Source organism: Nannospalax galili, unplaced genomic scaffold (assembly GCF_000622305.1).
Source record: "Nannospalax galili isolate Female #2095 unplaced genomic scaffold, S.galili_v1.0 scaffold307, whole genome shotgun sequence".
In the NCBI taxonomy this organism is placed as follows: Eukaryota; Metazoa; Chordata; class Mammalia; order Rodentia; family Spalacidae; genus Nannospalax; species Nannospalax galili.
In genome coordinates this window covers 557,552-575,956 of record NW_008359625.1, presented here as the reverse complement: position 1 = coordinate 575,956, position 18,405 = coordinate 557,552, and the positions used below count along the sequence as shown (strand labels likewise).

At 43.3% G+C, this 18,405-nt stretch overlaps 2 protein-coding genes across 3 annotated transcripts in view; both read right to left on the bottom strand.

Annotated features, from left to right (window-relative positions):
• The window catches only part of Tmem140 (transmembrane protein 140), an 18,414-nt gene extending 10,935 nt beyond the window's left edge, over positions 1-7,479 (bottom strand). The window contains exons 1-2 of one of the 2 annotated variants that reach the window (XM_029558853.1): positions 6,890-7,479; positions 1,380-1,451 (exon numbers count right to left, since the gene is read on the bottom strand). The gene's annotated coding sequence lies outside the window, so the exon portion shown is untranslated. The remainder of the gene's footprint in view (positions 1-1,379; positions 1,452-6,889) is intronic. The other variant, XM_008823454.3, reaches the window with a different exon arrangement.
• Positions 7,480-13,076: 5,597 nt separating this feature from the next.
• LOC115068523 (cytosolic carboxypeptidase 3-like) overlaps positions 13,077-18,405 on the bottom strand; it is a 75,142-nt gene continuing 69,813 nt past the window's right edge. The window contains 1 exon segment of the mRNA XM_029558845.1: positions 13,077-14,014. Within this exon segment, the coding sequence (XP_029414705.1) occupies positions 13,606-14,014 (409 nt within the window). The 3' untranslated portion in view covers positions 13,077-13,605.

Below are 18,405 nucleotides of genomic sequence, written 5' to 3'. Positions count from 1 at the left end.
CCAGTGTCTGAGTGTTTGGTTGGAAAACCAGGACACTCTTCTAAGGGCCCCAACAGCCTACCCCCTGCTGTTGTTTTTGACAACCCTGTAATCACATGTTCTTACAAGGAGCCTTTAATTCTCTGTAATGCTAAGCCTGCACTTCTTTTGAAGGGCAAAAGGCAAGACTGCTGAGTCATGGTGGCCATTTTTAGATGAACTTCTTCCTGTTTATAAGAAAGTAATACATGCTGATTGCAAAAAAAACAACAAAAGCATGTGAAAGTATGAGAAAGCCTAAAAGTCGTCTATAACTCCTGGTCAAAGAGGTAACCGCGCAGCACACCTGTAATATTCGCCACAGTTAGCACTGTGTCAGTTCACGCTTGCGTTTCACTTGGGTGCATCATTAGATCATAAATCTTTCTTATGTCCTAGAAATTGTTCCTTATTATTTTTAAAGGTTTCCTAGAGCTGTATTAATAGTTTTTATAAATTATGCTTTATAATGTATTTTTTTTTTTATTTTTTAGAAGAAGCATTTCATTACAGCTTTAACATACTCAATAACAGTTTCCAGAGCAAAGATACATAAGTGGCTATAAAATTTTTAGGTTCACAGTTGAATTAATACAGTTATACAATATTGAACTCAGTATAAACCCTGTAAGACATAAAATTGAATAAGCTTTTAACCTTTTATAATGTATTTTATAATCTTATGGATAATACTGTAGAGAATATGTTTGTGAATAAACTTATCCTTCTAGCAGCTTATTTGTGTGTGTGTTTGTGTGCACTCTGTTTGTGTGCACTGTGTGTGCACTGTGTGTTTGTGTGCACTGTGTGTGCCACAGAACATGTGTGGAGATCAGAGGACAACTTGCAGACGTCAGTCCTTTCCTTCCACCATGTGTTCTGGGGATGGAACTCAGGTCATCAGGCTTGGCAGCAAGTACCTTTACCCACAGGAGCCATGTTACAAGCCCAAGCTTAACTTTTAAACTCGAATTTATTTTAGAGACAGGATCTCACTATATTGCACAGGCTGGTCCCGAACTCCAGGGCTAAGGTGAGTCTCCTACCTCAGCTTCCTGAGTAGCTGGGACTATAGGCATGAACCAATTGTTGGAGAATGCTTATCTCATCTCAGCCTCCCAAATATTGCATATTCTTGCATCATTCGATCTTGAATCATGGTTACACAATGTTTCTTTCAGAGATAGTAAAGTTCAGAATTTTCAAGTGTTCATTGATAATCTATATTTCTTCTTTTGTGAACTGCCATTAGTTCTTTGTTTTTTTTTTTTTTTTTTTTTTGGTCTTTTTGAGACAGGGTCTCCCTGTAGCCCCAGCTGCCCTGGAACTCACTATGTAGACCAGGCTGGCCTTGAACTCACCAAGATCCACCTGCCTCTGCCTCCGGAGTGCTGGGATTAAAGGCATGCGCCACCACACCCGGCAGTTCTTTCCTTTTAAAAAAAAAAAAATTTTTTTTTTTGAGCAAGGCCTTGGCTTTGATCCCAATACTGCAGAGAAGAAATCATTCTGAGTTTTAGTTCTCCTCAGACTGTGTACTCGTTGTGGATAAAACTTTCTGCCAGTGTGTGTCAAAGTAAAGCAGAATCCTTTTGCTTCACTAAGACATGAGCTTAGATTCCAGTTCAGCATGTGGGTTTTGAAGGCCACACGAGGGAGGTGATTTCTACTCGAAGGGAAAACAAATTCCCACTTAGAAAATAGTAGGAAAAATTCTCAGAAGATTAGTTTGAGGCCGAGTTTTGTTTAAGTGTCTCTAAAATTATCCAACTGGAGAAAGGGATGATGGCTGAAGGGACACAAACAGTGAATGAGAACTTTATTTTATCCTAAATTATTATGTAAATTTATGAATTTTATCCCAAGTTATGTTCTTGCCAGGAGCAGCTTACATGAAGGTGTGGTTAAGAGACTACCAGATTCCTGGAGGACTGTTGCTTTAACAACTCTAGCCGTCTTTGTGTGGGGCCAGTTGTGGCTTCCAACCCTGAACTGCATGCCAGATAGCCGAGAGAAATGATGAGTCAGAGACCTTTTTCACAACATAGCTTTATATGCCTGGCTGGCAGGAATATTTCCTGTCTGTAAGAACTCCCGGGAAGGACTGGATAAGCAGGGAGTCTACTGCTTTTGATGCTTGCTTATTTACTTAAGATGGCTGAAGGACCACTTGCCTGCTCAAAAGGAAATATACACACTGCTCACAATGCCTGGTATCCCCGCCTGAGGGAAGGTTTGTAGTTCCAACCTCCGTCCCCAGCTATGCCTGGTACTTTTTTCCTTTGATGCAAAACCATCTGTTAGCTTACACATTATAGAACTGTGCTGATCATGTAAGTGCATGGTTTATAACTTACTATTTGCCACTGTTCCTAATCATGGCTTTAGCTAGTACATTCTTATCTCAGTATTTGAGACCCCCTCACAAACTCCCTTCACCTCTACTTGGTCTTATTTATATATGAACCTCCTCAGTCTCTTATTTCATGGGTCCTTCCTCAGTGTGTCCTGGTATTCAGGCTCTGACTTTAGGTAGTAAGGTTTATGTAGCTTCCCATCACTCACCCAACTCACCACCTGAAAGTTTGTGTCCCTAACATGGTCCACTAACATGTCCCATTCATTATGTATTTCATACTTCCTTACAGTGTCTCTGAGAGGAATGGCGTTTGGAGAAAGTCCCTTTCAGTCAGCGTTCCCTCTCCAGGAGGATGCCGACCCAACAAAGCTGAATATCTGCTTTTCTTTATCAGTGAAAACTGTCAAATCCTCTGCCTGGCAGGTGTTCCTATGTTCTGGAGAAGGCTACCAAGGAGGGTGAAGGGCCACTGCCACCCAGGAACCCTCTTTTCTTGGGCAGAATTAAAAATCCTTCCTTCTGCTTCTTTGGAAATAGGGCCCTCTGACTGTCACTACACACCCACCTCTCAGACTCCTAGTCCTCTTGCTGTCCCCTCCCTCAGTTCCCACCACAGTGGCTTCCTTTTGTATCTTCCAAAAATCCTCAGGCAAGCTCAGGACTTCGGTCACTGACATCTCCCCCACCTCCCACCCCTTCAGGGCTCTGCTCAAGTGTTCCTCATGTAGGGACACCATCCTTGGATGGCACTGTGGAAACTGCGACACCCTCCTCTTCAATGCACGCCCCCCCCCCACTCTCTGTCCTTCCTCCACAGCACACATCACCACGTGACAAAGTGCTGTACTCAGATGGATGGAATGCTATGAGGGCAAGGACCTTTGTTGTTCAGGCTTTGGTTTTTGTTTTACTTGTGTGTGTTCCTGTGTATTGTAAGTGAATGTGCACACGTGGAGGCCAGAGAACAACCTTGGGGATGTCATTCTTTAGGAAGGCCTTTCATTGGCCCAGAGCTCACCAATTAGGCTAGGCTGGCTGGCCAGTGAGCCTCAGGGTTACACCTGTCTCTGCCTCTGCAGCGCTGCTGGGATTACAAGCACAAGCCACCATGCCTGGTTTTTTATGTGGGTGTTGGGTTTTGAACTCAGATCCTCATGCTTGCATAGCAAACACTTTACCAATTGTGCCACCTCAATCCCTGATGTTCAGTTTTATATCTATCATTGCTATCTCTATCTATCATTGATCTGTCAATCCAAAAGTCTATCTTTTCCCTTCTGTCCTCAGCATGTGAGGCTGTTCCTGGCACCAAGAAGACATTCAGTAATAATCTCCTGAATGACAGAGCTGACTCACTGAATGTCAGTACTAGCACGTACAGTTTCTCATAAGCTTCTCTCTCTGTTTATTTTCTTGACCTGCTTCTCTGGCCTGGCTGTCCTCTGGATCTGTTAAAGAAATTCTTCCCACAACCACCTGGATTCAAGTTTCTGTCTTGTCACTGGTTGCATCATTTCTGTGTGCCTCACACACTGCTGTGCAATGCTCCACTCTCAGGTTCTGCGTGGGGCTTGGAGTTAACATGAGTTGGTATTCTCATAAATGAACCAGTGCCTGGTACATGCTAAGTACATGTGTGTGCTCCGATCCTGAGCTGAAGCAGTGATTCTGAGGGAGTGAAGGCATCTGAGGAGAGAGTGATGTAGAGATGCAGTGGAATATGTAGAAGAACAGGCTGTGCTGGACAGACCACGCCAGAACAATGGAATCTGACCACTGGCTAGGGAGACCAAGGGTGAGTGCTTCCTTGTCAGAGGAGACCATTGGCCCTGGCTAAAATCTTTCTGGCAGAACATGTTTAAGATTAGTGTGTTCATGGCTTAGGTGTGGTACTCACAAAAATAAAAAAGGAAAGAGAAAGGGAAGTGTGTCATGTTTCCTTTGGCAGAAATATGAGCCTGTGTTATAATTTTTCAAAACGGGACGAGGGGAGCCTTGTTTCTTGAGTGTTTTGATGGTGGCAGCTCCCTGGTGGCAAGGTGTTCTCTTTCGGTGGCCATTCTCACCCCCAAGCTCCTATGCTACAATGAATGCTGCAATGTTTGGATTCACATTCCTCCACATAAATAAAAACAGCCTTTCCAGCAGAAATGGGACTGCACCAGGAGACTGATGGTCAGACGGCTGTGAAGTTTGACAAGTCGTTGAAGTAGCTGTTTAAATGGTTCCATTAATACTAACTTGGTATTTGTTCGATTGTTTTGCTGCCTGTTAGCTTTGGCTAACAGATAACCCAGCAGGGGACAAAGGTTACGAAAACTTTAAAGGTAGAAAACCATCCTTAAAGATGAACACTGGACACCAGACCAGGGGAACCATCTTCCTTTGGTTTGCTTTGGTAGGCCTCTGAGCTGAGTTTACAAGAGGCTGAGATTACAAGAGGACCCGTCTTCCTAGGAACTAGTGCCAGTTTGCTGCTCTTTTCTCTCTTCTGCAACTCCAAGGAGATCCCACCTCCCTTCCCAGGCTAGGATTTCATCATGTGACTCTACAGATGCTGGATTTGGTCATTCAATGAGCAGCGACCCTGGAGAAATCAGGGACACACGGGGCAAATGAAGCCATGCTCTAGCCTGGAGACACATGCCAACTACATTTTAAAGGTGATAATTAGAACTTTGAAAAAGTTCTGTGAAGGAAATAAACAGGGTAAAGTGAGGGAGAGAAATTAGCAAGAAGATATGAGGGTTCCATAATATTAGATGGTCAGGGAAGAGTGCATGCAGTAGAGGCATTTGGTTCGCAGCCTGAAAGGGTTTCCCCTTAACCAACAATTGCTGAAGTAATTGATGAACTGGCTGAGAAAGGAAAACCCAAACTCCAAACTATTTCAGGCTGTCACCTCACTCTACATGCCAAAATAAATTTCACAGATTCAAGAATAAACATGTAAAAAAATTCTAGGAAAAACAAACATTTGATTTGTGAATGAGAAAGAACATTCTGAACTTTTAACAAACCAGAATCACAAGGAAAAAGAACACAGATTTAACTATTGAAAGATGAAGACTTCTGTGCACCAATAAAACCAATGGAAAATGAAAAGCCAACGAGTATGGAAACCATCTACACCAAGTGTGAAAATGATACAACATACCTACGGCATAAATGTCTGTGAATGTGAGGAAAAGCATTACTCCCTGAAAATGGACAGGAGAACATGAAGAAATAATTCACAAAAGCCAACGTAAAGTAATAATCATGAAAAGATCTGTCTTTCCTAAAGCCTCCAGGACATGCCAATTAACATATCCATGTATAGATCCAAACATTTGATGACACACAAATGGCAAAACTGGCTTTCTAATACAAAGACGGCGAATATAAAAATTTAAATATCTTTTTGGCTTAGTAATCCTACTTTTAGGCACTATTCTGATTTATGTATAGGAATGGTCCTTTCAATATTAGGCAAAAAGCAGGAAGCAACTTGATTTAACTTCAACATTAGAAGTAAATTGTGACACATCAAGATGATGAAATACTGTGCAGCTTTCAGGAAAGGCCCGTAGAAAAGCTCACACGGCAGCAGGGAGGCCGTCTATAGAGAGACACATTAAGAGACTAAGGAATGAATTTAGTGTTAATTATGAGGTTCCTGGGTGGCATCGCTGTGTTAAAATACTCCCAGAATTATGATAAAATGAAAGTTATAAAACAAACCATCATAGCCTCAGTATTCCAATAAAGCAGGGACCAGACTGGAGTGGAAGCTGAGGAAAGGGAATATATTTAAAATTGAAAGTATTAGATCTCAGACCTGATATTCAGAAGACCTGGTATAGGAAGATTCCGTTGTCATGAAAAAAAAAAGAAAAAGAATAAGAAAAAGAAAAAAAGATAGCCCCCCCAATCAATAAGCCCTTTGATTTTAGAGGTTAAAGACATGTGATGGAAGCTATTAGTGAATCAGTCCATATTCAAAACACAAAAAACAACAAATCTCAAGATCTGCACCAAGGGAGTTACCCTCCCCCCTTGAATTGTCATTGGGGGTTGAGAAGCAATCTCAGGATCTGAACGTTTCTCATATTTTATAATATTCTTTTAATTAAAAACATGGATCTCTCTTCAGTGTTTACTGAAGTCTCAGTGTCAGTTCAGCTGCTGCTCCCAGGGACTTGTTTGTTTAGCTGCCTATTTCTAGAGAACGATGTGTTCCCAAGCCACAAACACTTGCTCTGGCTAGCCTGGGTATTTCTAACCCGTTAGACCAGCCTTACCTTCATCAGTTTTTGAGGCCAGAGATATACAGAGTATTGCTTCAGAGAGTCAAGGGAAGAACAGAGAATAAAAGGTAGATCACAGCCAGGAGGGGGGCGGGGAGGGCCAGAGACACCTAGTGACTGTTTTCCCCTTTGCATGAGGCTAGAATCTGAGCAGCAAATAGCCCTGTCGCGGGAGGCAGTGGGCATCCGAGCCAGCTGTGGTGCTTGTGGGGGAGGTACTTACAAAAAAGAAGGTGCAGAGCCCACGGGCACACTCATGAAAAGGTGATGCAGGAAATGAGGTTCGGTCAGTTGATTCTTTCTTCTGGCTGGCTTTCTAATGTCAGGCTCCAGAAACTAGGGCAGAGGAGAAAAGTGGCCAGCAGATGCAGCTCAGTGCTGATGGCCGGCCTGCATTCGCAGTTGTGTCTAAGTAAACAGCTCTCTGAACTTTGGTACATTTGTGCTGACTGATGTCACTATCAGCTGATTTCACTTTCGTTTCTGAACTTGCCGGTAGCTTGTGACTTTTCAGAAAAAAGGAATGTAAGCAACTTGTTGCTCACCAGAACACATGAACCACATCGGAGCCCACAAATCATCTGATCGGAGGAGCCAGGTAAGGGTGTTGATGTGCCACAACGGAACTCCTGAAAGAAAGTACAAGCGGACTCCCAGAATGCCCAGTGATTCAAACTCAGATGACACAAACCTAGACTTTCTCAGGGGGCCCTTAGGTCACCTGGTTAAGCGCTAAACAGCGCAGCAAGGGGGACCCAGGTTCCCTCCTACTCATTCCTTTGGGAAGCAGCTAAGCCATGGCTTCTCTTTTCAGAAATCAGCTTGTAGAAGGAGAGAGTTCTCTCTCACTAGGGTGTTTAGGCCCAGGTTGGAGCATCAGGAACAGCGATCTCATTTCAAAATAAAAGTGGAAGAAAGCTTTAATTTTGAAATCACAGGGACTCTTGGCTCCAGTTTACAAACTGCCTCTTTTGCTCACATGGATGGAACTTTAGACTGGCCGTTAAGCTTGGAGAAGTCGGTAGACAGTTACCTAGTCATGCTGAATTTGTGGTTTCTCTCCTTCCCCATGACATGCTATACCCAGCTGGAGTCTTATTTCATCCTGGGGATTCCCTTTGCCTTGACCCTAGGACCTCCAATTTTCGTGCATCAAAGCTTTTCTTTATGTACTCAGTTTTGATGAATAAATCTTTAGTGATTTCTTGAGAAATGGGGGCACCAAAGGTAATTTTTAAAGTTTTCCAAGCTGAAAATATCTTTATTCTATTCTCAAACTTGATCAAAGTTGGACTGGGTATAGCATTTTAAGTTAAACATTATTTTCCTTTACAGTGTTGAAGGTTTTGTTCCATCCTGTCTACCTTTCCTGTTATTGCTGAATTTAGTCATTTCTGTTCCTTAGCCTTTAAATAGATATTTTTAATATGTGTATGAGTGTAATGCATGCATGTATGTAAGTACAGCTGTGTTGTATGATGCCCATGAAGGTCAGGAGAGGGCGTCAGATCCCCTGTAACTGGAGTTATGGACAGTTGTTAGCCGCCACGTGGGTGCTGGGGATTGAACCTGGGTCCTCTGCAAGAGCAGCCAGTGCTCTTAACTGCTGAGCCGTCTGTCCAGCCCCTGCTCCTTAGCCTTTAAAATGGCCTTTACACCCACCTTTGTTCTTTTAGCTTTTGCCATTAGAAAAAAGTTCATTTTAGTGATGTCTTAGAGAGGGAAAAATTAAATGTGCATCCAACTTGCCATTTTTAACTGGAAGCCTAAATCATTGCCCCCCCTTTTCTTTCTTTCCTTCTTTTTTTCTGTGAGATGTGGTCTCGCCATGTAGCCCTAGCTGGCTTTGAACTCTCAGAATCTTCCCGAGTGTTGGGATTGCAGACATGCACATTTTTGCTTCCTTTCTGTTTTTGTTTTTGTTCCAGTAGGACTTCCTTGTTGTCTCCTCTCTGGTGATCTAGCTGCTGTATGGTTGAGCTTGCTGCTTTTAACAAGCAACTAACCTCTTACTGACAAAGTCTCGGTCGTTTGGACAGCACTTTCAGCCTTGAACTTCCCCACACTCTATACCAATTTGGTTTACTTGGAGAGTTTCAGAGCTCTTTGCTCGCGTGCATTCCCCCCAGACATATCTGAGCTATTTCTGCTCTTTGAGCAGCAGCTAGGTGGGGCAGTAGTCTGGTCTTTTCAGTTTGACAGTTCCTACATGGAACCTCCATCTCATGAAGAAGCTGGGGCAAAGGTGACTGGACTTCAGTCTGTCTAACCTGCTGAACTTGGCGAGGAACCTTTGTCCTATGGTTGGGTGGAGAAGGACAGTCTCTGATCTCCTGGTTGCATGTATGTGGAATTTATAGGCTCTGCAACTTGGAGGTAGGAGTGAAGGGAGGGAGGAGGTCACAGCTGGAGTGGCACAAACCTTTGCTGTTCTTGTGGGGATTTAGTACGTTTCCTCAAATGCACATCTTTTAATTTGTTGGGTTTTTAAAAACTATTGTTATTATTATTATTACGATGATGATGATGATGATGTGCATGTACGTGTGTACCATCACAAGCTCGTGAAAGTCAGAGCACAACTTGTGGGAGTCAATTTTCTCCTTCTACAATGTGGGTCCCAGAGATCCATCTCAGGTTGTCATGCTTGGTGGCGAGTGCCTTTATGAATGAGTCATCTTGCCAGCCCTGATGTTTTTAAGCCAATTTCTAGAGACTTCGAATGGGTTTTTCTAAAACATACACTTTTACCAGTTTTCATTTTTCACTGGTGAGTAGGTGAGGAAACATTCAGACTGTCATTCTAGGAGTGAATCTCTGCCCTCTCGTTATTTTTATATTTCTAAAAAGACTTTAAAATTTTAGGTTTGTATCAAAAGTGAGAGGAGTCCACATTGCCCCCACCCATGCCCAGTGGGATCTAGATTTTCTCTTGGATTCTCTTCCAGGAGTTTTATAGTTTTGCATTTTGGGTTAATTAGTGTGAAGTGTGTGAGGTTTGTGTCTGGATTCCAGTGCTCTATTTTTTTGCATATGGGTGTTCAGTTGCTCTAGCACTATTTGTTGAAAGGACTGTCTTCGCTCTACTGTAGTGCCTTTGATCCTCTCTCAAGGATCAGATGATTATGTGGATCTTTTTCTGGGCTGTTCTGCTCTACCGGTCTGCTTCTTGATTTGGCCAACATTGGTCACTGTAGTTTTACAGAAAGTCCTGAAGTCACTAATGTCAGTCCTCTGACTTAGATCTCTTGCAGTAACATGTTGGCTATTTCTATATAAAATTCAAACCCAGCTTGTTAATATCCACAAAGTAAGAGGCCCAAAGACATTTTGACTTTTAGCCAAGAAACTGACTACTTTTCTTTGGGGACTTTTTACCCTAACTGCCTAGCTGATTCCTACCTCCTATTCTTATCACACCATCCTCTGAAGAGGTTATCCAAATTGCTGATAGGGAATCAGGATGTAGACTGCCCTAGCTTCTTCCATGCTGAACAGGGATGCAGGGTGAGGCAACTGGGGTACCCCTTCAGCAGGTCTATCTAAAAGACTCCCAAATTGCATACCTCTTATCTGTAGGGAGAAAAGAAATTCCTTGACTGGTACCTAGGAGATGTGAAGGAGAAGTAAAGGCAAGAGTAATTAGCATTACAAGTTCTAAACAGAGAACCAGAAAAAAAAGTCAGAATAGGGCAAATTTCAAATGTTCGTATGAGAGTCCATTGGAATTTCTTGACAAGGGCTTCCAAAATCATCCCTCTATTAGGTTCCTCCTCATTTTTCTCCTCATTTTTCTTTTGTCTGCCAAGGCTGGACTCAAGAGTGATGGATTCAGGATTTGCTTTCAGGTATTTTGGTAGCTGTTGGAGTGGTTAGAATCAGTGTCAGTTCCCTCTCAAAGGCTTCACCGTGTGGAGGTAGGATCCAAGGTGCTCCCAAGCAGTCCTCTGAGTCCTCAGCCCCTATGCCAGAGGGAGTCGGGAACAGGCACTCCGAGCTTACACCTTCTAAATCCAGGTTAAAAGCTAAATGTGATGGTGCTTCGGTGGTGAGATGGAAGCTAGAGACAACTGTAGGTTCTCAGCCAGTCTGGAGTACGCAGTGCAGCAACAGAAACAAGACAGACCCCACCTCAAGGTGGAAAGTAAGTACTGACTCTCGAAAATAGGCCTGACATCTACATGTGCATCATGGTGTGTGTGTGTGTGTGTGTGTGTGTGTGTGTGTGTGTGTGTGTGTACATATGCGCAATAAGTAAAAGTTTTCAAATGTAATAAAGGGAAAATGCTACTAAACATATAGTTGAAATAAAAGGGATGTGAAATGTGGGGCTAAAATGAAGAAATGTTGGAATGGCTTCTTTCTGGGTCCTCTGAGGCTAGAGTCTGCCCGGTGGATGCAGTGTGTGTGTGGGGAAGGTTTGAATGTGGAGACTCTTACCCTTTCTACAACATAGGCTAGTGCTGAACCTGTACTAGACAAATGTCAGATACCTGCAGAGCTGTGTCACATCCAGGAATGTTTGCTGTCCATTCTTAGATTTGTAGTCTGTGGGCCAAGCAGTTTCTTAATGCATTCTCAATACTCTTCAGTTTATACACTTGGAGTGGTTAAGGTCCTACCAGGAGGGTTCTGAGTATATGAATTGGAAGAAACAAACACATGCTGAGTGAGATCTGCAGAGGTGGGCCAGTCTTTAGGCTTTCAATACCATTCAATAGTGAACGCCCTGCCGGAGGATGTAGAAGTCAAGTACTCTGTTGTAGCTTCAGGATTTTCAGTCCAGCCAGTAATGAATCTCAAGGCAGATAGGTGTCTTCAGAGATTAGATCACCCACTGATCTCAGGCTCAGGGTTATCAGACTGCAGTTATCTTCAGGTGATGGTCTTAAGCTCTCAGCCACTGAGGCTAGGGTTACTGCCCACTGTACTCTTCAGTACCAGAGCCAAGCTAACTTTTCAGCATTTAGAGCCACTCAACTTTTCAGCATTTAGGCCTCAAGCCCTCCCTCTATCCACCACTGCCTCTTCCAGCTCTCTCACCCTGGGACTGTGGCAGGTTCACCTCAGGCTCCTTAATTTGTGAATCTTACTCCTTATATCAGGCCCCAGGGCAGCTAAGTGTTAAACAGTCGTTTCCTTCTCCAGATGGTACCCAGCCACAGGCATTCAAGACATGGAATGACAAAAAGATCTCTCCACTGCTGACCTTCCTGACAGAGATGAGTGCCACCAAAACCCTGTTAGAATTAAGGGCTGTGAGAACTGGGGGCTTGTCCTGTAGGGAGAACTGCAGTCTGTTTTCACCAGGGCTGCCTGGTTTAGCTTTTTGATGAGGCTACTGCTTCCTCTCCCCTAGTGGGGATCTACACAGGTTGGAGCTGTCTGGATTGCTCCCTTCACTGCATCGCCAACCCCTGCCCGACTTCTCTGCACCCCCCCCCCAAACACAATCTATTTTATTGAGAAGACAGTTTTCTACCAGATGTTAAGGATTCCTGAGGAAATTTATGGTTGAAATCCCTTGAAAGTTAAAATTTATTCTCTTAACATTGCAATGAGCTCTTCTTTGATCTTTTTCAGCTACAGGAAATGTAGACTGTCCATCTCCCTGGTTCCATCCTATCCCGATTGGCTTGTGGCTTATATGGTTAGGGTACCACTGTAGACCCTGGACTGGCTATTTCCTCACTTCTTATCCTTATCCTGCTAACCTGCTGTTCCTTTGTGCGTCCTACAGGGATCCCTCCTTGTGCTCACTGCCTTTTTATTTTCACTTTTTGTGTGGTAGTGGGGATTGAACCTAGGGCCTTCTCCATGTAGTTCTCTGTCACTGAGTCACTGAGCTGCACCTCCAGGTTCTTCCCCATCCTTTTCCCCTTAAACCTTTTCTTTTGAGACAGGATCTCAATAAGTTGCTCAGACTGCCCTTGAACTCACTTTGTAGCCCATGCAGGTTAAACTTGTGTTCTTACTGAGTTAACCTCCCAAGTAGCTGACATTATAGCCTGACTGCTCACTGCCTTCTGACAGACAAAATAAATGCGAGCCACTGGACTTGCTCCACATGAATAAATAGTTGGAAACTCACAAACTTTTGGAGGAACTGTACTTCTAATTTTGTACAACTTTGCTGGATGATGAGGATGCTTTTTTTCCTGATTTATGACAATAAGGGCAAACTGAATTTCAAGAGCTCTTACTTTTATCACAGTATCAGTTACCAAAGATGAAAAATTTGACTTTTAAACCATAAATGTATCTCCATGTCAACTGGTGCCACACTTTGGTCTGTGCAATTAGTTATCTTTTAATATATGCCATTTTATCAAATGGAGGTAGGCAAATTAGTGTTTTACTGTGCATTGTTATTGTTGTTATTATTTTGCTGTTTTGAAATGTAACCCAGGCTAGCCTTGAACCCAGGCTCCTCCTGCCTCTGCCTCCCAGGTGCTGGGATTACTAGTATAAACCACCATGCTCAGAGATCATATGTCTTTACAGGAGCAATTACATGATGATCTTCTAGAGGGAAGAAATGTTTATTTCACCCATGGTTCCTAGCTCACCAACCACATAGAAGAAATTCAGGAACTAATGCTTGCTGCTGATTCATCAAAGTTGACCAATAGGCTAAAACCAGTAATAGGGCATGCCATTTCTCTCTTGAACTTTTAGTTTTTGCTGTTATATGCATCTGTAATTTTGGAAGAAATCAAAAGTTTAAGGCTCTTTTTCATGTTGATACAAATTAAATATAAATGTGTTTTTATTTTTATTTTTATTTTACATTTTCTCTAGGTTTTTTAAATCTCTGAAAGATGGGATATGTAGAATTTGGAGCTTGGTATCTGCATATGCATGAGAAGGGGGTGGGACTAGGAAGAGGAAAGGTGTGTCAGCATGTCTCCTCTCAGTTTTCAGAGCAGCATACAGCTACTAGCTGTCGCCTGGGGACTTTGCATGGCAGGTGAGCTGGTTTGGTTTCTCATGGTTATGATTAGTTAGATGAGGAAGTATCTGCTCACAGCTCTTTAGGTTGGATTCTTCAAGTTGAAGACTTTTACCGTTTACATCTGCATCCATTTTAGAACTTGAGGGAACAGCCTGCAATTTGCTACTGGGAGGCATCATAATTTCAGTGTTTTTGGCCCAGATTTGAGAACATTTTCTCTTCTTCTTGAGACTGTGGAGATGCGACAGACTTTGAAATGACCTGTGGGGCACAGATGGGAACCATTCTGAGGCGTGTGTCACAAGATTCCTTTGGATTTTAAAAGGGAGATTTCTGGATGGTGTCCAAGACTTGCTGAATCGTCTTATATTTATGCAAGTAGTTGGATTTAGTCTAGAAAAGAATGAAATGTGTGAGATTTTGCCCAGTGTGTACCTATGATGTGGTCCTAGGTACACTATCACTACAGACTGTATTTTCCCTTTGGTGCTCATCGCCCCGAGACTCACCATCATCGTCTGAGACTCATCTAAATCTTCATGGTTGATCATGATGCTTTGGTACTGCTTCATTCCTGTAGTCTAAATGCTTGGAGGTTATGATTATCTGGAAAACTGCTCTGGACTCACCTCCCTACATCTGGTTGAAGTAGAATTAGAGGGTCTCTAAGATTCCCCTTTGACAGAAAAATTTACTCTGCTTATTCAATTAGAATAGTTCCATTACACATGCTGGAATATTTTTAGACAACCAGTAAAAGGGCCAATAAGTCCAAGAGATGGAAGTTTTCCTCAAAAGAGGGAGATTTAAAAATTCTTTATTGTAACTACTTACAATCTATTGTTCTTCAGAATCCTCTTTGTGTGTGTGTGTGTGTGTGTGTGTGTGTGTGTGTGTGTGTGTGTGTTTGAAGCAGGGTCTCCCTGTAGCCCCAGCTGTCCTGGAACTCATTATGTAGACCAGGCTGGCCTTGAACTCACAGAGATCTGCCTACTTCTGCCTCTCAAGTGCTGGGACTACTTTTCAGCCACAGAATTTCAGCAGTACTTTAAGCTTTAAAATTCCGAAGTGATTGTAGACTCATATGTGTTTGGAAGAAGTAATAGAGACAGACTACATGTACCGTTCACCCAGACTCCTCCAGATGCAACAGTTTTTAAAGCAACAGTGAAATAGACAATGAGCACATTGGCATTGATGTGGTCAAGATACAGAACCAGGCCCTCATGCTGCCCTTACAATGCTTGCTTCTCTCCCTCTTTTGACTCCTCGAAACCCTTAACCTGTTGCTCAAATTATAGCACACTGTTATTTCAAGAACGTTACATAAACAGAATCATTTAATATGTAACCTTCTGGAATTGACTTTTCTCCCCACTCAGCACAATTTGCTGGTGATTCATTGCTGTTCTGTATATCCTTTATCCCTTCTAAGTAGCAGTCAGTGGCATGGATGTGCCGAAGTTTAATGATCCATCCAAAGACAATATGAATCATTCCCAGTTATTACACATAAAGTTGAATAAATATTTGTGTGCAGGTTTTTGTGTAAACTTGTTTGCATTTTACTGTGATTAGTTTCTGGGAAAAGCTGCTGATTATACAGTAGTTATGTATTTATTTATTTTTCAGTTTTATTTTTGAAAGGGACTTTTGCTATGTTTGTTGTTCAGCTGGTCTTGAACATACAGTCCTTACAGTGCCGGGATTACAGGTGTGTGCCACGGTACCCAGCCCCTAGAAACTGTTTTCCAGAGTGATTCTCCCCCAGTTTTTGTTCCCATCAGCAATACCTGAAAAAATTCAATTTCTCTGCATCCTCCCTGGCACATATGGCTTTATTCTTTTTAATTTAGTTATCTGATAGGTAAGCAGTGATGGCTCATTGTCTATTTAACTTGCATTGGCAATGCTGATCTTTCCGTGTGCTTATGTGACACCCATGTATTGTTTAGTGAAATGTCTACTCATGCCTTTTGCCTTATTTATAATAAAATGTTTGTTTTCTTTTTTTGGAAGATTTGCTTTAATTATGTGTGTGCCTATGTGTTTGTGTGTGGGGGGGGTATGTGCGTGTGAATGCAGGTGCCTATGGATGCCAGAAGAGGGCATCAGATCTCCTGGAGTTGGAGTTACAGGCACTTGTGAGCCACCGAATGTGTGTGCTGGGAACAAATGGGCACAGTCTTCACCACTGAACCATTTCTCTCCAGCTCTGAAATGTTGGTTTTCTGACTGTTGAATTTTGAGTCTTTCATGTATGTGTGTACATGTTCACGTGTGTGTGCATATGTATAATGATGCACATGCACACAAGTGGAGGCTAGAGGTTGGCATTATGTATCTTCCTCAATTGACCTCTGTATTTTTTTTTCTTTGACTGAGGGTCTCTGAACCTGGGGTCACTGTAGGATTCAGCTCCTTACGTATATGTATTTGGTTGGCAAAAAGGGTCCCTAAGATTCCGCTTTGCTATAGAAATGTACGCTGCTTACTCTGTTAGAGTAGTGTAATCATACAGCAAGCCCCGGGGAGCCTCCTGTCTCTGCCTCTCTAGTGCTAGGATTACAGGCATGCACCACCCACTCAGCTTTTTACTTGGGTGCTGGAAGTTGAACTCAGGTCTTTATGCTTGTGTGCCAAGCACTTTACATACTAAACCATCTCCTGGAGGGCTCTTTAATCAAGACAGTAGTATTTTGTTGATATCATTTACAAGTATTTTTCTCACAGTATTTAAACATTATTTTTATTAATTATTTTTATGTGCATGAGTGTTTTGCCCACACATATTGTAAGTGTACCACATGCATGCCCACAGAGACCAGAAGAGGTTTTCTGATTCCCTGGAACTAGAGTTACTGGTTGCTATCTGCCATGTGGGTGCTGGGAATCGAACCTGGGCCCTCTGGAAGAACAGCAAGTGTTCTTGGCCACTGAGCCATCTCTCTAGGCCCTCTTACAGTGTTTTTAATACTCCTTTTTTGTTGTTTTGTGTGTTGGGGACTCCTGCTGTTTTGGGTTGTAGTCTTTCCATGTCCAGATAGCCACATGCTGGCTCAGCACGAATGGAAGGACTCCTCTTCTCAGCAGGGCGCCCCCCTGCTCTCTTCCTGACTCATCTTTGAAGTAGCCGCCACAGATACATGGCCTCTGGCATAGGAACTGCCAGGTTTTCCTGTGTGATAATCAGGCAATGTCTGGCAGCCTGGTGGAAGCCCACCACCACATGTAAATGGGGCATCCTAAAAACACCTATCAACTAAGGCTTTTGCCAATGCCCCCACAGTATAAATATCCTGGTTTCCCCTTAATAAATCGGAGTTGCATCAGAAGCTGTGTCTGAAGCTGTATCATTGAATCCTGCATCTCCCCGGAGGGGGCTGTCTCTTCGTAAACAACGACTCATGGAGATTCTGCTTTCGCTGTTCCCGCATCTCCCCACGTGGTCCGGCGGCCGGTGGATCTCGTACCTCGAGGGAGTGCCTGGTAGTTTGGAACGCAACCCTCCTGGGCAGCTGACAGCGGTTCTCTAGAGCCGCCAGCCTCGGTAGCTGTGGAGAGCTTCAGCAACGCGGAGAAACAGGGACCCGCCCCAGGAGAGCCAGGGACCCAAACAGCAGACGCGGTGCGCGACCCGCCGCACCTCAGCGGTGCACAGGAGACCGGCACCACACCCAGCAGCTGGCGCTCTGAGATCCCTGCGAGCCCATATCTGGTGCCCAACGTGAGAGCCTCCGAACTCCGCGCCAGCCAGCAGCTGGCGCCCCCGGAAACACAGAATTCGTGAGTATCTCTCCCACCAGGAGAGCAACAGAAATCTCTCTTTTTTTTCCTTCATCTCCCATCAGGAGACTAAAAAAGGCGGCTGTGCCTACAAGCCTCCCCACCCGTGGGGCTTGGCAAATCTTTTTTTCTTTCATCTCCCATCAGGAGACTAAAAAGGCAGCTGTGTCCCCAAGCCACCCCACTCATGGGGCCTGGCAAATCTCTCTTTCTTTAGTCTCCCATCAGGAGAATAAAAAGGCAGCTGTGCCCCCAAGTCACCCCACTTTTTCTATCTCAACACCGCTAGAAAAGTCCCAAAAATTCTAAGGAATCTTCACGTAAGCCTTGGAGTCAGCTCCTAAGGTAAAGTTCCCTAATCGGTTTTGTTACCCTGCCCCCAGGGCATTCAAACCATAGCTAAAACCAGTTAGATGAGAATTTAAATTAACTAGCCCCTGCGGAGCACCTGAAGGCTCAAGGTGGCTCGCTTCAAACAAAAGATTTAAAAAGGCCATTTTTTTTTCTGCAGTCTAAGGCTTGTGCCTGTCAGAGCGTTCCAATCCCTTAGTGTCAGGCTGCTGCAGGAACGTTAAATGCTAAAACAACGCTATTTTTCTTTTTATAATGGGTAATTCAACATCATGCCAGAGAAAACTCCAAATTCGTTCCCTTAAAGCCTTACTTAAATCAAGAGGACTTAAGATCTCCCAAAAAAGAAAGCTTAAAATTTTGGAATGAAGTATATCAATTTGTGCCCTGGATCCTATCAGCAGACATTTCTGATCCAGAGGTCTGGACTAATATTACATATCTGGCTCGTAAAAAAGAAATCCAGGAAAAGCATAATTTCCCTCTTTCCTTTTTCCCCATAATAGCAGCCATCCATCAATGCTTAGGACAAGTGTCAGAAAATAATAAAGGGGAAGGTTCAAACGATAAAAAAAGACCCTAAAAGTTGCCAGTAGCAGATTCAACAGAAGTCAGACAAAACCTACTCATCAGCAAAATTAATCTTT